The sequence below is a fragment of the Dasypus novemcinctus genome, chromosome 6 (genome assembly GCF_030445035.2).
Source record: "Dasypus novemcinctus isolate mDasNov1 chromosome 6, mDasNov1.1.hap2, whole genome shotgun sequence".
Classification (NCBI taxonomy): domain Eukaryota; kingdom Metazoa; phylum Chordata; class Mammalia; order Cingulata; family Dasypodidae; genus Dasypus; species Dasypus novemcinctus.
In genome coordinates this window covers 42,965,981-42,988,539 of record NC_080678.1, presented here as the reverse complement: position 1 = coordinate 42,988,539, position 22,559 = coordinate 42,965,981, and the positions used below count along the sequence as shown (strand labels likewise).

At 39.8% G+C, this 22,559-nt stretch overlaps 2 protein-coding genes across 2 annotated transcripts in view; both read right to left on the bottom strand.

The window, feature by feature from the left end:
* Window positions 1-10,560, bottom strand: part of TM9SF3 (transmembrane 9 superfamily member 3) — a 62,535-nt gene extending 51,975 nt beyond the window's left edge. The window contains exons 1-2 of the mRNA XM_004456975.5: window positions 10,285-10,560; window positions 1,447-1,642 (exon numbers count right to left, since the gene is read on the bottom strand). Coding sequence (XP_004457032.1) covers window positions 1,447-1,642; window positions 10,285-10,380 — 292 coding nt within the window. The 5' untranslated portion in view covers window positions 10,381-10,560. The remainder of the gene's footprint in view (window positions 1-1,446; window positions 1,643-10,284) is intronic.
* A 6,520-nt stretch (window positions 10,561-17,080) lies between these two features.
* PIK3AP1 (phosphoinositide-3-kinase adaptor protein 1) overlaps window positions 17,081-22,559 on the bottom strand; it is a 122,740-nt gene continuing 117,261 nt past the window's right edge. Inside the window, exon 17 of the mRNA XM_004456977.4 lies at window positions 17,081-19,123. Within this exon, the coding sequence (XP_004457034.2) occupies window positions 19,066-19,123 (58 nt within the window). The 3' untranslated portion in view covers window positions 17,081-19,065. The remainder of the gene's footprint in view (window positions 19,124-22,559) is intronic.

Genomic DNA, 22,559 nt, shown 5'->3' with positions numbered 1-22,559 from the left:
AGGCTTTCATAAATGAAAGAAGATTTTATAAATTGACGAAAGCTGCCTAATTAGCAAAGTAGAACTCAGGGTTTTTGCCTATTCTCTCTGGTCCCTTTTTAATAAACCGGAAAGGTACACCAAATATGAAAAAGAAGAAATTAAGGGAATAAATGTAGTACTAAGGTTCTCAAAGATCACATATCCTAGTCTGTCTTCTCCTTATATGTGAATAAATATTTAAATTACCTAATGAAATTAAAACAAGAGCCTCAGAATATATTTATGATTCATAAAACTACAGGCCATGCCTGTAATAAATTACAATTATAATTTATTTTTATAATAAGCCCCAAGGAATATTATGGAGGAAATTTTAAAAGGCCACAAATACATATACACCTCTTTTCAACAATAACAGCAAAAAAAAAATTCTAAAAGGAAGAAAAATGTAATGTAACCAAATAAAATTAAAGTTGCATTATCTTTTAAATATCTTGTTTCACACTGCCCTCTCCCCAAATGCTACAAATATCAGACGTCAGTAACTACTCATTTTATTCATGGAATCAATGAAGTCAAAATTGGAGTAAATGACTTTACTAAAAGCAATACAGTAAAGGAAATGGGATTAAAATTCAAAGCTCCTGATTATAAAATCCATGCTCTATACAAAATTAAGACACCTAATCAAAGATCCTGCAGAAATTCAATTACTCAAAGCTTCTGCTCAATGGCTTAAAAATACCTATGTGGGATACACACTCTGACAAACTTCAAAGAGGAAAGTAAAAAGTATAACAATACTTAAAGGGCCTGATAAAACAGAAACCTGCATAATAAACAGGAGTTTTCCCCAAATTTACCAGAACTTTGGCTTAAACATTTCAAACCACTCTATTCTACAGGTTTTGAGAGGGTAAATTAAAACAACACTGATAAATACACGCCAAGCCAAATACAAGTTTGAACTGATGGTCTATACAACATTTTTAAAGAAATCAGGTCACCCCAATACAGCCCTGCATCTCCACTATGAATCTATAATGGCCTTACTGTACCATATATATCCGAACATTAGAGGATTTACTAGAAAACACTTTTCAGAAAGAAATATGTTAGGAAAATATAATTTTATTAATTATTTTTATCTTACAAATACTCAAATCTTTTTTAGTTACTAATATATTTTTCTAAATGCAATAAATACATAACTCACAGATTAAACCATTTTTTTATAGTAGCAGCTCTCAATGAAGGCTGATTAGCAATGTCTAGAAACATTTTGATTGTCACAACTGTGGGCAAGTGCTAATGGCGTCTAGTGGGTAGAAGATAGGAGTCCTGCTAAATATCCTACAGTGTACAACCAAGAATTATCTGGACCCAAATGAAAATAGTGCCGAGGTTGAGAAACCCTGGTCTAGCGTTTAATTTGTATTATAAAGACTATTAAAGTTAACTTACCTTTGAATTTAATATCCAGACCACTAAATTCCAATTCAACTCCTTGAAGTGCTTCTCCCAGAGTTTCATGGTAATGACTAATACTTTTTTTTGACCCCACACAGAATGGAAGTGAAAAGTACTTATATGTCTCTTGGCGATTATGGTAGGGCCCAACGGTATTCATCCATAAAACAACTTCCTCTTTATCTTGATACTAAAATGAAAAGAAGCAAATAATGTGTTTAAAATAATCCTTCAAATTAAGGGAATATTTGTTATTTGTTCTAAACAAAAGGGTTTGTACTATCCCCAATCAGGAAACTATAAAATAGAATACTGGAAGTTTACTTTAAATTGGTGATCAATGTTCACATCTTAAAAATGAAACTTTGTGAACTATAAAATTATATTCTCTAATTGTGGTCTCAAGTAGATTCACCTTTTCCAAACTCTGTTTTATATGTTTTTTATTTTTTTATAGAAGATAATGTTTAAATAATGTCCAATAAGGAATATGTTCATAATTAATATTTATACTATCAAATAATGGTAAATCTAGAACCAACATGATTTACCATTCTAATATGGACAAGGGAGGAGAACACAAAATCATTAGATTATCCAGAACCTCATGTTAAGTCATGAGAAACCCCAATAAGTCAATGTTGCCAACACAAGTATGATAAAATTTCATCTCCTTTCTAGACTTTTATGCAGTCATCAGTCAAAGTACTAGACAGGAGAGAAACAACTAAACAAGAGAAGAAAAAGGCATACTAAGAAACCTCCACAGTCTGTTCAATTTAACATTCCACTTCTCCTTCATTAGCTGAAAGATATATATGTATCTATTATATGCATATTTCTTTGAATAAATAACTATGGTTCTATCCATCTGTGAATACTATATAGCTAAATCCAGAGTCTAGTTGAATGACTTTACGTAGGTGATTGCAGCTCTTCAAGCTCCAACTAGGGAAGCTACTAAAGATTTCTAAGATACCTTAAGTTTAAAATTCCAATGATTCTATAAAAACTCTTAGATGGTAATTTAAAATTAGTTATCCTAAATAGTAATATAAATTAAAGACAACAAAGGATACATGCAAATCAACCCACAGTGCAGAAATAAGTTAACTGAACAACTACTAACTGTCTACCATATGCCAACAACTGTGTAATTTAGGATACAGCTTTGAACAAGGCAGCCATGTTATGTTATCTGCTGGAAATTAAAATCTAAAGGGAAAGATGTATATTTCACAAGCAATTATAATAAGGCAGAGTGGTATTGGGCATACAACAGAGGAAGCTATCCAAATAGCCCAACCACCAAATCCTTATCTCTAGTCCTCTATCTTCATCTAATTAATAAATATTTTCAATCAAATCTGACATCTCCAAAATCAAACTTATCCTACCCCTATCTTTTCCTTGTACTCCCCCTTCCTGCCTTTTTTTGTTATATTACCATTCTTTCAGACATGGAGACAAATCCTAAGTCCCCAGTGCATTCCAGAAAACCAAACATAGATTCATCTATCTTATTTAAAGTATCTGCTTCTTCCTTTTGACTCATGCCATCATTACCCTAAAAATCTAGTCACCTCATCTTCAAACATTACAAAAGTTAGACAAATGTCCCACTTTTCATATAAGACATTATCCAGGTCACCATGGAAACAGACTATCTCACTTTCTGAAGATATGGAAGAGACATGCAACAAGCTTATTGTTAGGTATTAAGGATTTAAATAAAGTACCATCCTTTCCTTTAAGAAGTTCACAATCCATAATAGAGACAGGTAAATGATTAGAGAAAGTTATAAGTAATCTTTATGTATTAAAGAATGAATCATATGTATCCATACATCCCCATTCATAACTATTCTTTTTATTCTTTGGGATATCAAACATGTATGCTATACTCTTCCATCCAATGCACAAAGTCACACAGCACTAATCAGTCAAGGTACTCCTTTTTGCTAAACCTAGATAAAACCTCAGAATCCTTCTCAAAACAGTGCTCTAAACCAACCACTACCAGTTCACGAGAGTTGCTGTTACAAGTGAAACCGATTCAACATTGCTGCTTAGACAGAAAGCTCTCTGTGTAGTGTAACGTACACAACAAGTATTTAATAAATATAATAAGAAAACACAAACAAATGCTGAAATGTAAAGCTTATTAACAACTTCTTTAAAAAAAAGTTTAGTATGTGCACTGACTGCAATAGTATGCTTCCAGAGAAATGAAAAAGAGGAGGTGGCAGAAGGTTATCCAAATAAGTTTAGAACTTCTAAGGAGAAAACATATTAATGTGGACTTTGCCATTAATCCTGTTGAGTCTCCAGAAATGTTATGTTACACATAAAAATAAGCTCAAAAACACTTTTTCTACTAATCCCTACATGCATATTCCTTTAAAAATATATTAAAATGTGAGCATAAATAGGTATTAAAATAGAACATTGGTTTATTTTATATAAACTGAAGGACAGAACTAAAATAAGGGTCACTGTGTGTGTTAATCCACAGTATATTCTGAAGTCAGTCATTCACAGAACCTCAGTAGGGTGGTACAACTGTCATGACATGGTACAAACAGTACATTAACAAAATCCATACCATCTTGAGGTTTAAGATTCCTTTTGGGAAGAGGATTGAAATGGTAATTAGAAATATGCATGTGTGTACGTTTATGTATCTGTATATTTAAATAGAAGTAAGTATTAAGACAGGAAGGCTGGGGTAAATATTAAGGCAATGATAATATGTTTTCTTTTATATTGCTCCTTATACATACCATGTCAAATAAAATAAACTGAACTCCTATTCAGAGCAATACTTAAAATGTTTACTGACTTTTCATCACAGTCCTTTATTGCCCCTGAGTGCCCCTAAGACAAGGTCAAGAGTTCTTTCTCAAGAGAAAATGTGTTTTAAAATACAAATAAACTTGAAATTAGAAAACACCGATAGGCTTCACACAGGCTTAATAAAGAGTAAACAACATATTATTTCTCTAAAGCTGCCCACAAAGTCCTTGAGCAGAGCTGAGGAAACTGAAGTGCCCCATTGTATAGAAACAGAGTGCCAGGTAAGGTTCTTCTCTCCACCTGTCTACTACTTAGGGAACCCTGGCCAAAAGACTAGTCTAATTCACCTTCAAAATATTCCAGGCTCTAGCAAGCTCTTTTTCAATACTTTCCTTGGAAAAACTTTGAGTTGGCCAAGGAATACTTACTCAGAAAGGTAGCATTTCATACTCAGCTGCAGAGTAAAACCAGAGAAGGGATAAAAATGTCCAGGAAACAGAGTAGTGGGTCAGGGAATGCCTGAGCATGGATCCCTCCATCACAGGCTCCCCCTGGGAAACGGCCAAATGAGGAGGAGGCCAATTCAGGCTACCTGCATTCTTCACCTTACCAACCCCTTCATTTTCCAACTCTCAAAAAATTTCATTGTTAAACTCAATTTCTGAGCTGTCCACTTCAGCCAAAATCATTTAGAACATTGTCTTCCTTTCCTTTCCTGATCCACCTCATTTCTTAGCCCATTCCCCAAATCAATAATGCTCCTTCTTTCCACCTACCCAAATACTTATCCTTCAAAACTGCTCAGGTTCTCCCTTCTCTGTAAAGCCTTCCCTAGCCAATCCCTAATATGACATGATCTCACCATCTTTTCTAATAGTATCACTAGCTAACTTTTTAATGTTATTTTTTTGACGTGTCTGGGCCAGGGACTGAACCCAGCACCTCATATGTAGGAAGCCAGTGCTCAACCACTAAGCCCCATGGACTTCCCTGAGCTGGTTTTTTCATTTGTTTTGCTCATTATTTGTTTTTTTTGTTGTTGTTGTTTTTTTCAGGAGGCACTGGGAACCGAACCCGGGACCTCCCATGTATGAGGCAGGCACTCAAGTGCTTGTGCCACATCCGTCCCCCTAACTTTTAATAAACATGTGTCATGTACTAGACATAATTCTAAGGGATCTACGTGAACATTTAATCCTCAAACACTAAGAGATGGGTTCTATTATTTCCCGTTTTACAAAAACAAACTAGAGTACAGAGATATTAAACAATTTGTCCAAGATTATATAACTCATCAGTACTAATTTTACAAATTTAGGACTATACTTTTACTTTATTAATCTCTAGACAGCTTCTTAACAAGAGTAAAGGAAATACGAAAAAAAGTACAGTTGTACCAAACAACTAAAAACAGTACAGATTAGTGAACAGTTTTTCCATTTGAAATTTTAATCTGCCCTAAAGAATAGTCCTACAAAGCCACTCGTGCTCTCATCTCTAAAGGAATGACCTTTACTCTCAGTAAGTCACCCATATCAGTTCTCTCTTACATAAATGTTCTACTGGGGGGGGGGTGACAAAAGTTTTCCTCCTTGACATAGATCATGGATTAATTTTCCTCAGGATGAACACTATAGGAAATAATGTTACTGACATACTCTTGTACAATCTGAATAAAGAAGTTAGAATTTACACAGATAGGCAAAATCCAGCTCTGAAAATGTTTCCAAAATCACCATTTCATTGCCTTTTAATTATTCATTTAAAACACATAAAAAGTTAAGAGTTTTAATACAAATAAATTAAAAGTATATTTTTGGATACAGTCTCTTGAGATAACTGCTCTATCTCAAAATAGTTTTGTACCTAAATTACCTTTAAGTCTACTACAGAGTGCAGCTGAAAATAGGACAACAAAATCATGGCATTTCCTAAAAACCAGATCTATATTAGAGCACTCATGAAGTCATTTATAGTAAAAAGCTTATTCATTTTATAAATCTTCAAATAAATTAAAATTTCTATACTTCCAATAGACATAAAAGCAAAAGGATGCCATTTGCTAATGTAAAGCAAACAAAACATTTTTTAAATCAGTCAGAGGGGCAATACAAAGTGTTTATGGCAGAGGCTAAGCATAGACTATCTTAGGCACAGATTGGGTGTTAGAGCCATTAGAAGTTTCCAAGGATATCAGAGGTACACAGCAGGCTGCAAAGAAACAGGAATTGGACCCTAAATTACAACAGGCATCTCCTAGACTACAAATTCCATGTAAGCAATGACCTCAGTTTATTCATTGTACTATAAGACACAGGGTTTCATACTTCCAAAAGTGCATATTCTGGTACTGAGTATCTTTCTAATTACTCACAAACACTGATTAAACACCACTTATTGTGCCAAGCACAGCACCTGGGTATGTATCAGACCAAATAAACAACCCAACAACAAAAAACTGACTGTGATCTTGTGAAGAAAGTAAACTGATAAAAAAAAGTCTAGGTTATAACATTCCTGTTTTTTTTGTTTTTGTTTTTTTGAAGCTGACATATATTATTACTGTGGGAAGTATATGTACAAGAAAGGTAGAAAAGGACAAGGGATCAGGTAGTTCAGATTTTTTCTGAGGCCTTGGGCCAGTCACCAGACCTAAGGTAAATGAGAAGGCTGAATAAAATGATCTCAAGTCCTTTTCTGTTCTAAAATACTATGATTCACAATTTGAAATTTTTAAAAAAGTCCTTTAGGATCTTAGGAGACATGGTAATCAACTCTAGGTACTTCCATGTGCTTCCGGTTTCAGAAAGCAAAATAAACATAAGCCATACCCTACCTTTCACTCACTTTATTTTTATGATTTTTCAATCAATTAAGAGCCCATCTTTCATAAAGTATTCATTTTATTTTCAAACAACATATCCTCTAATCCATATGTGACTCAACGTATTAAAATTGACAGGAACACATCTGTATATATATCTAGAATATATATTCTAAATGCGTATATATTCTAGAAATCAATAGCACATTTCCTTCACATCATTCTGAGAATATTAAAAGAGCTTTGGATAAATAAGCACATACAATATTCCACATGGACTAAATGGTCAACTGAATCCTAACTCAGTAGGTAAAGTTAAAGAAAGAAGGGGTTTTGTGGAACTGTATACAGTCCCTCTCAGAACCAGCTATATAATTTGTAGAGTCCAGTCCAAATAAAAATGTGGGAACCCTTGTTCTAACCAGGAATTTCAAGATGACAACAGCAGAGCAGTAAATGAAGCACAGACTGCAAGTCCACGAAGACAGCCCTACTCCTTAATGCCAACCCAACATCTCAGTAGCAACCCATTACGGAGCCAGAACTAGCCACATATTTCTTCCTTTAAGTACTCAAAAATACTATTAACATAGACAAGTATTCAATTTAATACCAATGTTTTACTGTTCTATTTTTAGGATAAAGAGCTATGGGGCATATTGGCTGAGAGTATAGAAGACTATTTATTAAGAATGCCTGGGTTCAAATCCCACCAACCAGCTGTGTGGCCTCAGGCTAGCTACTTAACCTCTCTGGTCCCAATTTACTTATCTCTAAAAAGGCCATAATATCATTCACTTCACAGGATTCTCAATATATGTTTAAAATATGAGTTAATATGCCTAAAGCTTTTAGAACAGTGCCTTGCACACTGTAAATGCTACAAACACTGTACTCATTATTTTCACCTGGAAAATCTTCACAGAAAGTTAATCTAAAGGTTAAAATTTAACTTCTGAAATTGTCCTTCAATAATTCAATTCCACCAGTGCACTTATTAAACACTTACTCTAAATCCAACAACCTTTCATTGGCAATTTGTCCCCTCCCCCCCCTTTCAGTATCATTCTCTTTCCACTAGGTACTTCCACCTTCTTGGTTGGGGAAAAGAAAATCACTTGACCAGCACCATTTCCACACTATTATATGGCTAAGATGAATACCTATTTTTCAAGAAATAATTCTAGGAACTTGAAAGAAAATAAAAGATTTGGGCTAATAGCAAAAAAAAAAAAAATTAATAACTTATTTATATTTCATACTTATATTTTAATGCTATTATTCCTGTAACTTTTTTCCTTTTTAAATAATGGGTATTTAATAATGAGTAACCAAGTGAGAGCTGCTCATTGTGGACAGATTAAAAAAGTGAAATGCCATGGATTCTAAAATTTTCTGTCCAGCAACCAATTTCATATACACCACATTCTCTTTTGTGGCAAAAAAACCACTTTTATATTTTACCAAATAATTTATATTCAATTACAGTACTGTTACAAAGAAATATGTCCCTGACAATAAAATTTCATTGAAATTGGTATTTAAACTTTAGACTTGTAAGTTATAAAGCCTTTATACACCTCCAATGAAAGAAATTCTATTTTCTAGTAGTTTATCTTAGTCATAGCAGGATAAAACACAAGATAAAAAGTAGAATACTATTCTTAAAACTTGAATGTCTGTATGGTGGAACTACATTTAGAAAAGTTCTGAAGAGTTTTACATGGTAATTCTTCTTAAGTGCTCAAAAAACTAGAATATTAGTAACAACCTCATTAATCAAAAAGATGTCCACTAGAAATTAAAATGTAATCAGACCCCAATCTACGCATGGTCCCTGTACACTATGTGTAATAATTACAGTTCTTATTTACACCTTGAGACAAGTTACCTGGTAGCAGCAACAAGAAATAGTTTGAAATTTAACTTTCAAAAAAAGATCACCTTAAGGTGAAAAGTGTTAAGTATACCACAAAAAATCACGGCACCCACTCTGGACTTGTGCCTCTAAAAAACACACGAGAAGTTCCTAGCTGTGATTTTAAGGTAAAATGGCCCAATGTTTAGAGCTTTTCTTAGTTAAAATGAGAGCCCCACTAATCCAGGGACTAGCAAAAGAAACCTTGTCAATTACATATACACTCTAAAGTAGGATCCATTATATAGAAAGGATTGCTTCATTTCCTCATTTACCAGGAATGGCATATTACCCCAAATCTTTCAGATTTAGTGTATACACCACCTATCATGCATGATGAAACAATAAGGAAAATAAACAAAATCCTAATAATGCGTAAAGGTGTAAAACCACCAAACCAACTCTCAATTTACATGACTTTCCTGCCTTGCTCACATCTACGATTCTGAAAACCACGGAGTTACAGGCTTAAGGGAAAGTCACTTGGAGAGTCGTTAACACCCATGCTTTGATGTGAAAGTGCAAGTCAAATAAACCGCCAATCAATTTTAGGCCAAATGTAAAAGAGAGTGTTCCACACCCTTGCACGAAGACTGGAAAACTCGCGACCCTTCACTCTCAGGAGCTGTACTAGTTACAGACCACTGGGGTGGAGGCCTCTATCTGAAGGCTAGGAAAAGGAGAGGAGAAAGTTAAAGGCCTCGGAATGAGGAAGAGTAAGTTGTGTGCGTGGACACGTGTAAACTGCTCTTCACCCCAAGTTTATTAATGCTGTGCCCACGCCAGGATTTTGATCCTGCCTGGGCCGGAGGAGGAAAAACAGGCGGTGAGGACCATAAACTAGTCGGTATTTCCTGGTTGGTGTATGACGGGTGGTAGCGATGCATCCATCTTCCTTTATGTCGTAGCCCCCAGCAGCCAGAAGAGCAGGCCCCTCCCACCGGGGGCACCAGCCTAACTGCGGTCCCCACTCCGGCCGCGAAGTGAACCCCGACCCGCACCCGTCTCCTTTCCTGGCCCCGGAATCCCAGACCCAGCGGCGCGGCGCCATTTAATTTAGGTGGGGGAAGGAGGCCCAGGCACTCGGGGAGAGGGGCCCTGTCCCGGCAGCTCACGGAGAAGTCTCCTCCCCGCGCCCGGGGTTCCTGCTCCGCCAGGCCCAACCGGAAGGAGCCCGCGAGCGGCCGCGGGGCTCTGCCGGGCGGCGGGGCCATCCTAGCCATGCCGGGCCTGCCGGGGCGATGAGCCCGGGAGCGAGCCGGGGGCAGCCGCGCCGGCCGGGGACGCCTCTCACCGTGTGCTCGTGCTCGTCGGCCCGGGCCCGGGGCAGCAGCAGTAGCAACAGCGCGGCCGCCGCCGCCACGCCGGGCATGCCCAGCCGCGGCCTCATCCTCCGCGCTCCCACCGGCCCGGCGTCGGCGCACCGACTCCTCCGCCTCCGCCGCCGCAGCCGATTCGCATCCACGGGGCGCGGAGAGACGCACAGGGCCGGAGCCCAGCCGCTGCCTCCACCGCGCTGCCGCCGCCGCCGTCACCGCCCGCTCCCGAGCCGCCGCCGCGCCCCCCGCCCCGGCGCCTCCACAGCCTCTTCCTCTGACTCAGCCACGTCATCCGGCCACCCCGGCACACGCCGGAAGTGCCTCGCGACGCGGGGCCGCAACCGCCGCCCGGCGCCCGATCCCGGAGGCCTGAGCTGACAGCCGCGGAAGACCTCGCTCGGCCCGCCCCCGAGACGGCGCGCGACCCCACCGACTGCTCCCGCGGCCCGAAGAGCTGCGGCTCCGCGGGCCTGGCGGACGCTCCAGCCATCTACGCGCAGACTCGGCCCCGGCGCGAGCTCGCGTCTCTCGCGGGTGGTCAGACTAAGCCGTCTTCTGGCTTCTTCGAGCTGTGTGACCCCAGCCAGAACGCGTAAACCTTTCCCGGCCTCATTTTCCTCGCCTGTAAAATGGGGCTTATCGTCTGACCGGCCGCCTCCCGGACTTGGGCGATCAGTTGCAATAATCTTTTCCAGGAATTTGTCCATGAAAGAACCATGAAAGAACCATGAAAGAATCACCAACTCCTGTACTAATCATGGGAGATTGTTAAACTTATACAGGGTTGCATCAGCGTTTTAAAGTCAATATTTATGGCTTCCCCCGCACTATTTAATCAAGAAATGCTGAGCCAGCTTGCAATTCTTGTTCATTTTACTTATTTTATATATTTAGCTTTTTAAAAATTATATTCTTTATTATCTGTTGGTCTCCCATACACAGAAATGTGAACTCGGAGAGCTGGGACCTTCCTGCCGTATTTTTTGTGCCTAGAATAGTGCCAGGCCCATAGTTGAATAAATGTATGAATATGGCATCACTGTCTACACAGTCCTCTTAGCCAAAAATCTGGAACTTGTCTTCAGATTGTCTCTTACTCTTAGCCATCAGTAGTGAAGTTCTAGCATTTGGTCTCTTAGATATGTCTCAATAGTTTATTTTTCCTCTCCTTCCTCTGCCAATAAAGGCCAATCTCCATAACTCACCACTGCAACAGTCTGCTAACAACTCTGCCACCAATCTTCCTTCTCTGTTTATCTTCCCCAAAGGGTGCCGCAGGGTCTTTCTAAAAAGAATTCGAATTATATCACTCTCTTGCTTAGAACACTCCTTGAATATTGGTTAAATAAATCATGGGATCACAGCCAAGAGGGACTGAGCACTCTTCATCTGCCAGACACTATTCAGAGCCCTTTATATGTGTTGTCTCATTTCATCCTCACAACCACACTGGAGGATATCCAAGAGATACTTCTAAATGAGAAGAAAAGTCGGGGGAAAAAGTATAATTCCATTTTTCTTGGTAATGTCTGTTCATAGAAAACCATCTAAAATTTTATGACTCAAACCATTCAGTGTTTAACTTTCTACTTTGTTCATGCCTGTAAATGTTTGAATGTTTACACAATGAGCATGTGGTACAAATGTAATCAAGGAAAAAAAAACAGTAATTTCCTTGCTGTCTTACTTTACCAGGACTTCTATAACAAATACCCCAGGCGGTTGGCTTAAGCAACAGGAATTTGTTGTTTCACAGTTTTGGAGGTATCACAAGATCAGGCCTTCTCTGAAGTCTGTAGTGTTCTGGTGGTGGCTTGCCAGAGATCCATAACTCTATCTCTTCCTCTCCATCCCACTCTGTCCAAATTTCTTTTGCTTAGTAGGGCTCCAATCATATTGGATTAAGGCCTACACTCATTGACTTTGGCCTCACCTTTCGACATCTTCAAAGATCCTGTTCACATTCACAGGACTTGGGGTTCAGACTTCAACCCATTTTTGTGGGAGGTGTGATTTAATCCTTAACACTTGCTAAAAGATAAAGCCTAGATTCCTTAGCCTGTTATGCATGCACCTGCACAGTCAGACCCCAATTTATCTCCCCAACCTCACTTCCACTAATTCCTGTGCTCCAGCTTCACCCATATTTCCTAATTACACCATGTCCTTTTATACCTCTGCGCCTTTGCTCTTGATGCTTCCTTTGCCTAGAATGCCCTGCTTTACCTTGGTTCATTAGATACTATCCTTACAGGCTGAACCAAATTATCACCTTTTCAGTGAAACCTTGAATGATTTCCTGGGGTAGTTGAGCATCCCTTCTTTGGAACTCCAGCAGCATTTGGCATGTTATTTCTTAATCTTTTTCTGTTCCCATTTCCTCTTCTATGCTACATGCTGATCTTTTTGATGATAGAGACTGTCATCTATCTTTATATCTTTCTCAGCTGTTGGGATAGTGCTTGTGACATCATAGACATTCAAAAACTATTTGCTTAATGACTGAATAAATGAATGAATGAAGATATTAACAAGTGAAGAGTCAAATAACAGCAGGATTTAAATAACGGTTTCTAGCCAGTGTAAGAGATATCACAAAGCAGTATGTGATTAATTGCTGAATGGATCATACAAGCAGTAATTGCTATAGAAATGAGAGGAGGCTTCTTATATATCTTTGTATATTCTCCAGAGCACCCAGCACAGTGACTTGCTCATAGTGGAAGCTCAGTAAATGCTCTCTGAATGAATAATCACTGCTTTTGAATGAAGTGATGATGGGCAATTGAAGAGCAAGCAGTGCAAGTGCTGAATTAAGATGGATGGGTGGTTTTTTGCTTAAAAATCCATCACCATCCTCAACAGAGTTCAGGCAGCATCTTCTGGGTGTTTTGTGGGGAGCACTGGGTTGGCAATTGCTTCAGGGTGGGGAGGATACAAGAAAAAGTATAAAATATTCATTTGGGGGAGGTTAGACTTATAACCAGGAAACAGACAGAATATAAAAGACAGAATATAAAAGAGGCATAACAGTGAAGGAAAAAGAACTGCAGAAAATGTGACCAACAGTCCAAATGTTCAACAGACAACGAGCAATGGGCAAGCTAAGGAGAAAACCTAATTTCATGGAATACTTGGAAAGTCTAATGGATGGAAGGAAGAAGATTTAGGGTCATTAATTCAACAACTAATTGTTGACCACCTATTATGAGCCAGAACTATGGTAGGTACTAGGAGTATGCTGATAATAAATAGGATTAGATGATAAAAGACTGATAATAGCAGGTACAGAAAAAATGAATAGAAGACAAAGTAACTGATTGGTGGGAAAGAAGTGTGGTTTCAAAGATCCTGGGACCTGATGACTTCAAGGGTACAAAACAGGATAAGGAGTACTATCAAAATTAGGGCTGAGGTGATGTATGGGAATTCTGTTCAGTGCGTGTGATTGTTTTGTAAACTCACAACTTCTCAAATTAAAGAGAAAATTAGGGCCGTTCTGCCAAATGGAGTGAAACACGTTGATCTGTCTTATTTCACTATTTTCTGAATCCGGGTTAATGACTTCATTCCCTGACACCAAAAAGGGGGGGGTAGGTGCCCGTGAAAGGAGAGTTCACCCTCAAGGGCTGTGCAGCCTACTTTTTATGATAGTGCCAATACGACTCAATTGGTTATAGAGCCGATCACTAGCAAATACTCCAAAAAACCACAGTTTCAATCTTGCATTCATATTCTCTATAAACATGACCATCAAAATTATTGATCTATCTATGACAGCATATCCTCTTCTTTCCATTCTCAGCTTCCTTTTCTTTGAAGTTCTATTTCTTCTTCTTTGTCACATTTCTCCTGCCGGTTACTTACTTCGGGAAGTCCTGCATTGGTGTTTGCCACCTTCCACCTCTACCCTTTCTGTTCTAGCAGAAATGTTCTGATCATCAAAGAACTTTGATTTCCCTGAGTTCTTTTTTTAAGGAAGCCATAACATAAAAACCTTTGGTTCTCAGACTGAAGAGAAACTAAGGCCATTTCTACGTGTGGGTCCCATTTCACTGTCTCTCACACAGTGTTTAACTGATATAATAGTGATAGAGAGCAAGGTCATTTACATGGAACAGCAGCCACCACAGAAAAAGCTTGACAATAAGATGGCAACTCTAGTTGCCTCCCTGCTTCTTCAGAATGAGAGATTCCTTGCCTCTTGCCTTAGAGTTGAAGGGACCTGGAATATTATAATATAAAACTCTCCATTCTGTAGATGATGAAACTCAGACTCAGTGTGCTCAAGTTAAGTGAACTAAGCAAGTTAGTAGCCTACCAGAATAAAAACCAGGTTTCCCTACTTCCAAGCCAATGTTCTCTTCCCTCCACCATGCCCTTTCTGAGTGGCTAGCTAAGACATTTTCTCCAACATTATAGGCCAAGTGGGCTTTGGCAGTCTATTCTGGGAACCAACTTTTTAAAAAAGATTTATTTCTCCCCACCCCATTGTTGTTTTTCCCTTGCTGTGTCTGTTCATCTTGTTTCTTTAGGAGGCACTGGGAGCCGAACCTGGCATCTCTGATATGGGAGGGAGGTGCCTAATAGTTTGAGCCACCTCCACTCCCTGCTCTGTCGTGTCTCTCACTTTGTTCCTCCTCGCGTCTCTTGTTGCATCATCTTGTTACATCAGCTTGCTGTCTTCTTTAGGAGGCACCAGGAACCTCTGCTCCCTGATTGTTGTGTCTCTCATATTTTCTCTTTTTGTGTCTCTTGTTGTGTCAGCTTGCTGTGCTTGCCCATCACGCCAGCTCACTGTCTTCTTTAGGAGCTACTGGAATCCAAACCAGTGACTTCCCATGTGGTAGGTGGGAGCCCAGTCACCTGAGCCACATCAGCTTCCCCCAACTACTATGTATTGCAGTTTTGATGAGAAAACAAATTCCAAGTTGCACCTCAGCATTCAGAACACATACTTCAACCTCCTCTCATCCTCTCACCATCCTGGTGAACCTAGCACCTGACCAGCAGGAATGAATGAGGAAGGGCATTTTATATTCTTAATAACTCATTTGGAAATGAACAGAACACAATTTATTTATCAAGCCAAAGGAAATATTTATACAAGCAGACTCCTCAAATCAAGAATTAATGCTATAATCATTCTAAGATGAATCTCTCAGACGTATCCAAAGTAACCACTTATTTTTCTTAGAAATAAATCTGTTTCTAATGATTCCTCAACCAACCAGCTGCAAAACCACACACTCTATTCTTTGAAGGACAAACACAGAAAACAAACTTATTTCCTAAAGAACTTACTTTCTAGAACAGATTGAAAAGGTATCTAAAAGTCCCAGTTATTAAGGTAATAAGGACTTAATAGGATCTCTTTTTTTAAAAAGATTTATTTTACTTATTTATTCCTTCCCCCCCTTGTTGTTTGCACTTGCTGTCTGCTCATCTTTTTTAGAAACATCAGAAACCGAACCCAGGACCTTCCAGGTGGGAGGGAGGTGCCCATTCGCCTGAGCCACATCCATTCCGTTTGCTGTCTCTCTCATTGCGTTTCCTCACTGTGTCATTTCATTGCATCATCTTGTTGCGTCAGTTCGCCATGTCAGTCCATTGCATCAGCTCGTTGTCTTGCTCATCTCCTTTAGGAGACATCAGGATCTCCCATGTGGTAGGTGGGTGCTCAATTGCTTGAGCCATATCTGCTCCTTCTCTTTTTTTAATAACAAGCAAAAACTTTGGGGGTGGGGGTGGGAGGAACCCTAGCTGGCCTTTAAAAAATATTATTTAAAAGTCATTTACATACTATCACTTTGCCTACTTATGGCAAAACATTAGGGATTATTCTCACCATTAAATATGTCAAGTTAAATTACGTGATTGTGCATAGATTCTCAGTCTTCAGACTTTGTCTATCTCCTCACAGTTTTTAATATAAGTTGAAGGAACAGTGCTGGCATAGAAATTGGTGGACAATTTATCTTGTACAATTAGGGGTAGAAGCAATGGCAGTGAATATGACCAATAGCTTTACTTTCTATTACCCTGGCTTAAATTTTGGGGAAAGACAGTGGCAGCGGAGCTGTCTCCCAAAGTATAATATAGAAAACTTTTCAAGAGTCTCTTTGGACACCCAGTAAAACTTTAGTCTCTGATCCTCATTATATTGAAAGGCCATGGTTTTGTGACATAATATATTCTTAAAAATGTCTGCAGGCGGCGGACTTGACCCAGTGGTTAGGCTGTCCGTCTACCACATGGGAGGTCTGCGATTCAAACCCCGGGCCTCCTCGACCCATGTGGAGCTGGCTCATGCACAGTGCTGATGCGAGCAAGGAGTGCCATGCCACGCAGGGGTGTCCCTCGCGTAGGAGAGCCCCCGCGCAAGAAGTGCGCCCCGAAAGGAGAGCTTCCCAGCGCGAAAGAAAGTGCAGCCTGCCCAGGAATGGTGCCGCACACACGGAGAGCTGACACAACAAGATGACGCAACGAAAAGAAACACAGATTCCCGTGCTGCTGAAGACAACAGAAGCAGACAAAGAAGACGCAGCAAAGAGACACAGAGAACAGACAACTGGGGTGGGGGAGGGGGGAGAAGGGAGAGAAATAAATAAAATAAATAAATATTTTTTTAAAAAGTCTGCAAAAGTTGAACATATGGAAGTTGAGTAAATTTATGTTATAATGGGTGGTTCTGTTGCTAGAAAATAAAAAAAATTACACTAAATTATACCTCACCATTCTTTGATACACAGGCCCAAGATTTCATCCAAATTCTTTCATTTTCTTCTTTTCCTTTATAGTTGAACATATAACCCACCAGCTTAAGATGTGCAATGAGCATCCAATGAGGGCTTAAGATCTGCCACTTTTGACTTGGCACGCCTAATCATTTCCAGCCATGACTCATATACCATCTTCACAAGACCAAGCTTCCCATCAGCACTTTCATGTTCATGTTTTCCACCTATTTTCATATGAGCATAAAATGCAAAACAAATCCAAATATTGCACAAACCATGCTATACCAAGAGAGATGGTAACACCATTGGCTGGCAGTAGGTTGGCCATGTTATTGATCTAAAGTCTTGGTCATTAGAAACTGTAAAGAATCTAAATTTGGCATCCAAAGGGGACCTTAGAGGTCTTGAGTGTACAAAAGCTCAGGTTTTATCAAAAATCAAATGTGCTTAAGAAGGAAACTGTCTGTAAATAACAGACAGACAATCACACCAATATTACAATTTCTTGTTCTCTTTTTATCTCACATTCCCCTATTTCTTCCAAATAACTGACAAGGAGAGTACAGGGATCAGTGAGGAAACACTTGCAGAATGGCAAATCTGTGCCAGTCATTATGCAAGATCATATGTAAAAACACTCTCAAGATGGACATGGCCAATAGTGTATTTTATGGCAGGAAAAAAAGCCAGGATCCCAGAGGCTGTTAACTCAGAATAGTCCTTGTTTGCTGTAGTGAGGAATGAGATTGAGAGAGAATATTTAATGAATTAAAAAAGGCCCATTGAAACTGTACATAAATAGTACATTAGTAGTGTGGCTTTTACATATCTGTGTGGAATGAAGAATGTTTTTTTAAGCTCAAAAGAGACAACCAGATTTCTGGTACTATTTAAAGAAATAGGTCTGATACTATCTTTACTATACGTTTAAGCATTAAATTAAGGACCTGTTCTTTGAAGGTAGATTTATGTGCCATATTTTCAATATTAATGACATATTTAAGGCTCTACAGTCTCTGCACAGATTTTTCAAGCCTGGTGACAGTAATAAGTATATAAGGAAATAAAGAACTATTTCTATTTTAGGATTCATTTTTCCTCTTTTGATCCTACAGCAGAGAAAGAGTCAAGGATCTTCTCTCCTTATGGCCAGAACTAAGATCTATAAAGACTACAGAGCAGTAAATGGAGTCCCTGGCATCCCCGGCTTCTGGTTCCCAACCTTTTAAGATGTTCCTTGAAAACATCAGTGTTTTGGAAGCATACTGAGGTATTAATGCCCAAATTGAATAAACAATACTTCATAGTCTCTTGCCTTAGAGATATTGAAGAAGGAAGCTCTGGAAGGCCAATAGTCACTGAATGACTTTCTACATGTGGCCATTTCTGGAGGGAGAGATGGAAAGTGAGTACTCTTGGCTGCAGACTACTGTGGACCTCATGCTTGACCTCGATGTAAGAGGGGTTAAAACCAATCCTTCTCTAATGTCTTTTCCCATCTGTGGTATTTGTCCAGCACTGACATTTAAACAACCACCTGAATCCACAAAAAGTTAAAGAATTATTTAAAAGTTAAGGCCCTTATCTACTTACTGACTACTGTAAGTCTTACATTGTAACCACTTCTAGAAATTAGGCTAGGACTAGCAAATATGTGAGGTGTAATATAATTGCATTTCAGTAAAATCACTTGTAAAGTACATCCTGATCAATTATTTTAGGCTTCTGACATGCCAAATTAGAGGTAAGTATTCCAATATATCTTCATCCTTTTGACAAGCATATGGATCAAGATACTTGGTGATAGTGAATAAAGTCCTGAGTTTTATGCTTCTTCATGCCTTAATCATGTCTTCTTCGAGGAAGCCCAAACCAGCAGGGCTGCAGCAATATCAGCAATGAGAGTGAGTCTTAAGGACAGCAGTCATGTCATTAAACTCAACACGGAGACATCGTTAATGGGCTGAAAATCATGAGTCACAAAGTCCTGGATTAGGCACGTTCCAGGAAGAGGAATCAGCGACCTCTGGGTGGAACAGGTGGAGGAGGATGGAAAGTCTCCCTGGTTGGAGGCCTGAAATGAAAGAAAAAGCAACTCTATTTTAAAATCAATTTGATAAAATCGTTCTTAAGCATCCACAATTTGTTGCAAACTTGGTATAATATGTAAGGAGTCAATCCTCACTTAATGAGACCAGACATCTACGTGGACCTCCAAGTAACATACATGTTATCTGCGGTTCACAATCCTGCCTGCACATTAAGCTTTAAAAAACAAAAACAAACAGACAAAAAAACATTCCTAGGCTCTGTCCCAGACTCATTCCATCAGAATTCCTGTAGGAAAAGGATCAAGCATCAGAACTTTTTGCTGGTATTCCCCTACCAGTAGTTATTCTAACATGCAGTCGGGCAACAGAAACATTATAGTGGGGGGAGGGGCCCATTGAGAGAGGTATTGAGAATTCCCAAAGTCCGTTTCTCACAACTACTTCCTCATAGTATCGCTAACTGTGAGTCATCCCAACACTGTGTGTGCTCCCCTCCATGTTATTTTGGATGATTTCTGAACAGTTCTAAATGATACCCCAGCTAGATTTAGGTGATTCTAATTTTAGATAGGCTCAACAACTTCAGATGGCATTTCCACATATGTGTTGTAAAACCATATTTAAGTCTCTTGGAAGCAAGTCAAAAAGTCAAGAAAGAGCTTTGTCAAGTGCTGTAAGTGAACTGTGTTACCATGGAGCTATGTACTTGAAGACTGAATCAACCAATTCGTAAATATTTACTAAATGTCTCTTGGATAGAAATTTTGCCTAGATCAAGGAAATGACTAACGAGTAGGAACAATAGAGGGAGGCAGAAATAGAAAAGAATAACCACAGACAACCTCAGGAGTTGTGGCCCCTGCGAATAGATTGTATTGTTGTCACTGAGTAACTAATTAAGTCTTAGCTAGTGAAGACAAATGGATGGTCTCCTTCCATCTCTTTGGCTTGCCCTCAGCACTGTGGGTTTAAAGGAGAAAGCTGATGTATAGTCAGGTGATACCACTTATTACCTGAGCAAGCATAGGCATCTATTCTTCATTCCTTTCTTTCTCTCAATGAACATCTACTATATGTGTACTACTGTTCTGGGTATGGGGATCAAAAGTAAGATAGGCATGGATCCCTCCCTCAAGGTGCTTAGAACATAGTGGATGAGACAGACAATAACCAAAATTAATAAATATAACAGTGTTTTGATAGCAGAATTTCAGAACTTATGGGAACATATAGCAAGGACATTTATCCGGGAAGCAGACTTGGCCCAGTGGTTAGGGCGTCTGTTTATCACATGGGAGGTCCACGGTTCAAACCCCGGGTCTCCTTCACCTGTGTGGCACTGGCCCATGCACAGTGCTGATGCATGCAAAAAGTGCTGTGCCACGCAGGGGTGTCCCCTGCATAGGGGAGCCCCACGCACAAGGAGTGCGCCCCATAAGGAGAGCCGCCCAGTGTGAAAGAAAGTGCTGCCTACCCACGAATGGTGGGTAGCACTCACAGAGAGCTGACACAACAAGATGATGCAACAAAAAGAAACACAGATTCCCATGCCGCTGACAACAACAGAAGCAGACAAAGAAGAACACGCAGCAAAATAAACACAGAGAACAGACAACTGGGGCGAGGGGGAAGGGGAGAAAATAAATAAAATAAATAAATCTTAGAAAACAAAAATTTATCCACACATATGAAAGACAACGTCGACTTCTCTGAATCTGTTTCCTCACCTGCCAGAGGTAATGATACTTATATTGGAGTGTTATGTGAGGGCTTGGAGATGACATTTGGAAAGTGCATAGCACAGTTTCTTGCAAGGTCATTCAGGATAATTTCAATGCCCTGAAAATGCCCCCATATTAAACCTATTTTTCTCCTTTCCCACCCCTCAGAATCTCCAGTGGTCAGTGACTCCACACCAATGATAAAAGTTCTTCCATTACTAGATTAACAAGTCTACAGTAGAATAAGAGTAAGTCTACTCTACCACTCATTCCCCAATCCTGAGGATTCTGGAATGGTGATGCCCACTCTGCCTCTAATTGAGAGGGGGCTTAGATCCCATGGAGGAGATGGATGGGACTATCTTTCTTGCAGTTGTGGACTTTCTCTGTTCTTTGGCATGGTCATTGTCCATTATCATCTCCTTGTTACTTGTTCTGGGTGAGTCCAATGAGCTGGAGAGTAGGTGTTTCAACTTTGTTGAGATTCAGGACCTAACTAGCACATGGAAAGCCCAAAGATTTAAGTCTCTTGAACATAAACCTATCAACTCTAGTACTAACTATAGGTTGAAATAGAAGGGGCAGAAGAATCATGTGTAGGAAAACCACAACTGAGTCCAACTCTGTCACACTGGGGAACATAAATTCCAAAGTAGGGCCCACTGGCAGGGCACCAAACTCCTGAGCTGTCAGCCCTGCCCATAGTGTCTGGATATCTCAAGAGCCCTCAGGAGCCCCACTATTTGAGGCAATATTCACTATGACAGTCAATGAGATCCTCCTGAGATGCGCATAAGTATAACTTCTGTAATGATCTCCCAATTCACTCTGAAGTCTCTTAGGCATATAAACTCATTTGTCTTTATACTTTCCCCCTTTTGGTGAAGGTCTTTTTCCAGTTGCATTGCTAGTTGGGGCTTAGTGCCAGGGAGGCTCATTCTTGGGAGTCATGTCCCATGCTAGGGGGAAGGTAATGCATCTATATGGTGAGTTTGGCTTAGAGACAGGCCACATTTGAGCAACAAGGAAGCTCTCAGGAGGTAACTCTTAGGCAACCTATAATACTAAGCTAAGTTTCAATTTCAAAAGAAAATGTTCAGGGAAGTGGATTTGGCCCAGTGGATAGGGCATCCATCTACCACATGGGAGGTCCGCAGTTCAAACCCCAGGCCTCCTTGACCCATGTGGAGCTAGCCCATGTGCAGTGCTGATGCGCACAAGGAGTGCCATGCCACGCAGGGGTGCCGCCTGCATAGGGGAGTCCCACGTGCAAGGAGTATGCCCTGTAAGGAGAGCCGCCCAGCATGAAAGAAAGTGCAGCCTGCCCAAGAATGGCGCCGCACACACGGAGAGCTGACACAACAAGATGATACAACAAAAAGAAACACAGATTCCCATGCCACTGACAACAACAGAAGCAGACAAAAAGAAGAACACACAGCAAATAGACACAGAGAACAGACAACAGGGGCAGGGGGGAGGGATGGGGAGAGAAATTAATAAAATAAATCTTTAAAAGCAAAAAAGATAAAAGAAAATGTTCCTAAGACAGTCATCAGTATCAAGATTCTGTCAATGGTCCATCCTCTTTCACTAGTCACTGCCCTTGTACTCAGGGGACTCTTACTGTCCCATTAGAGAATGTGGCAGAACTCCCCAGGATAAGAATTCAATATTCTTTTGGTTATTGTGTGGATCTCCACCCATTGTGACATGCCCCATCAACACTTGAACTCAT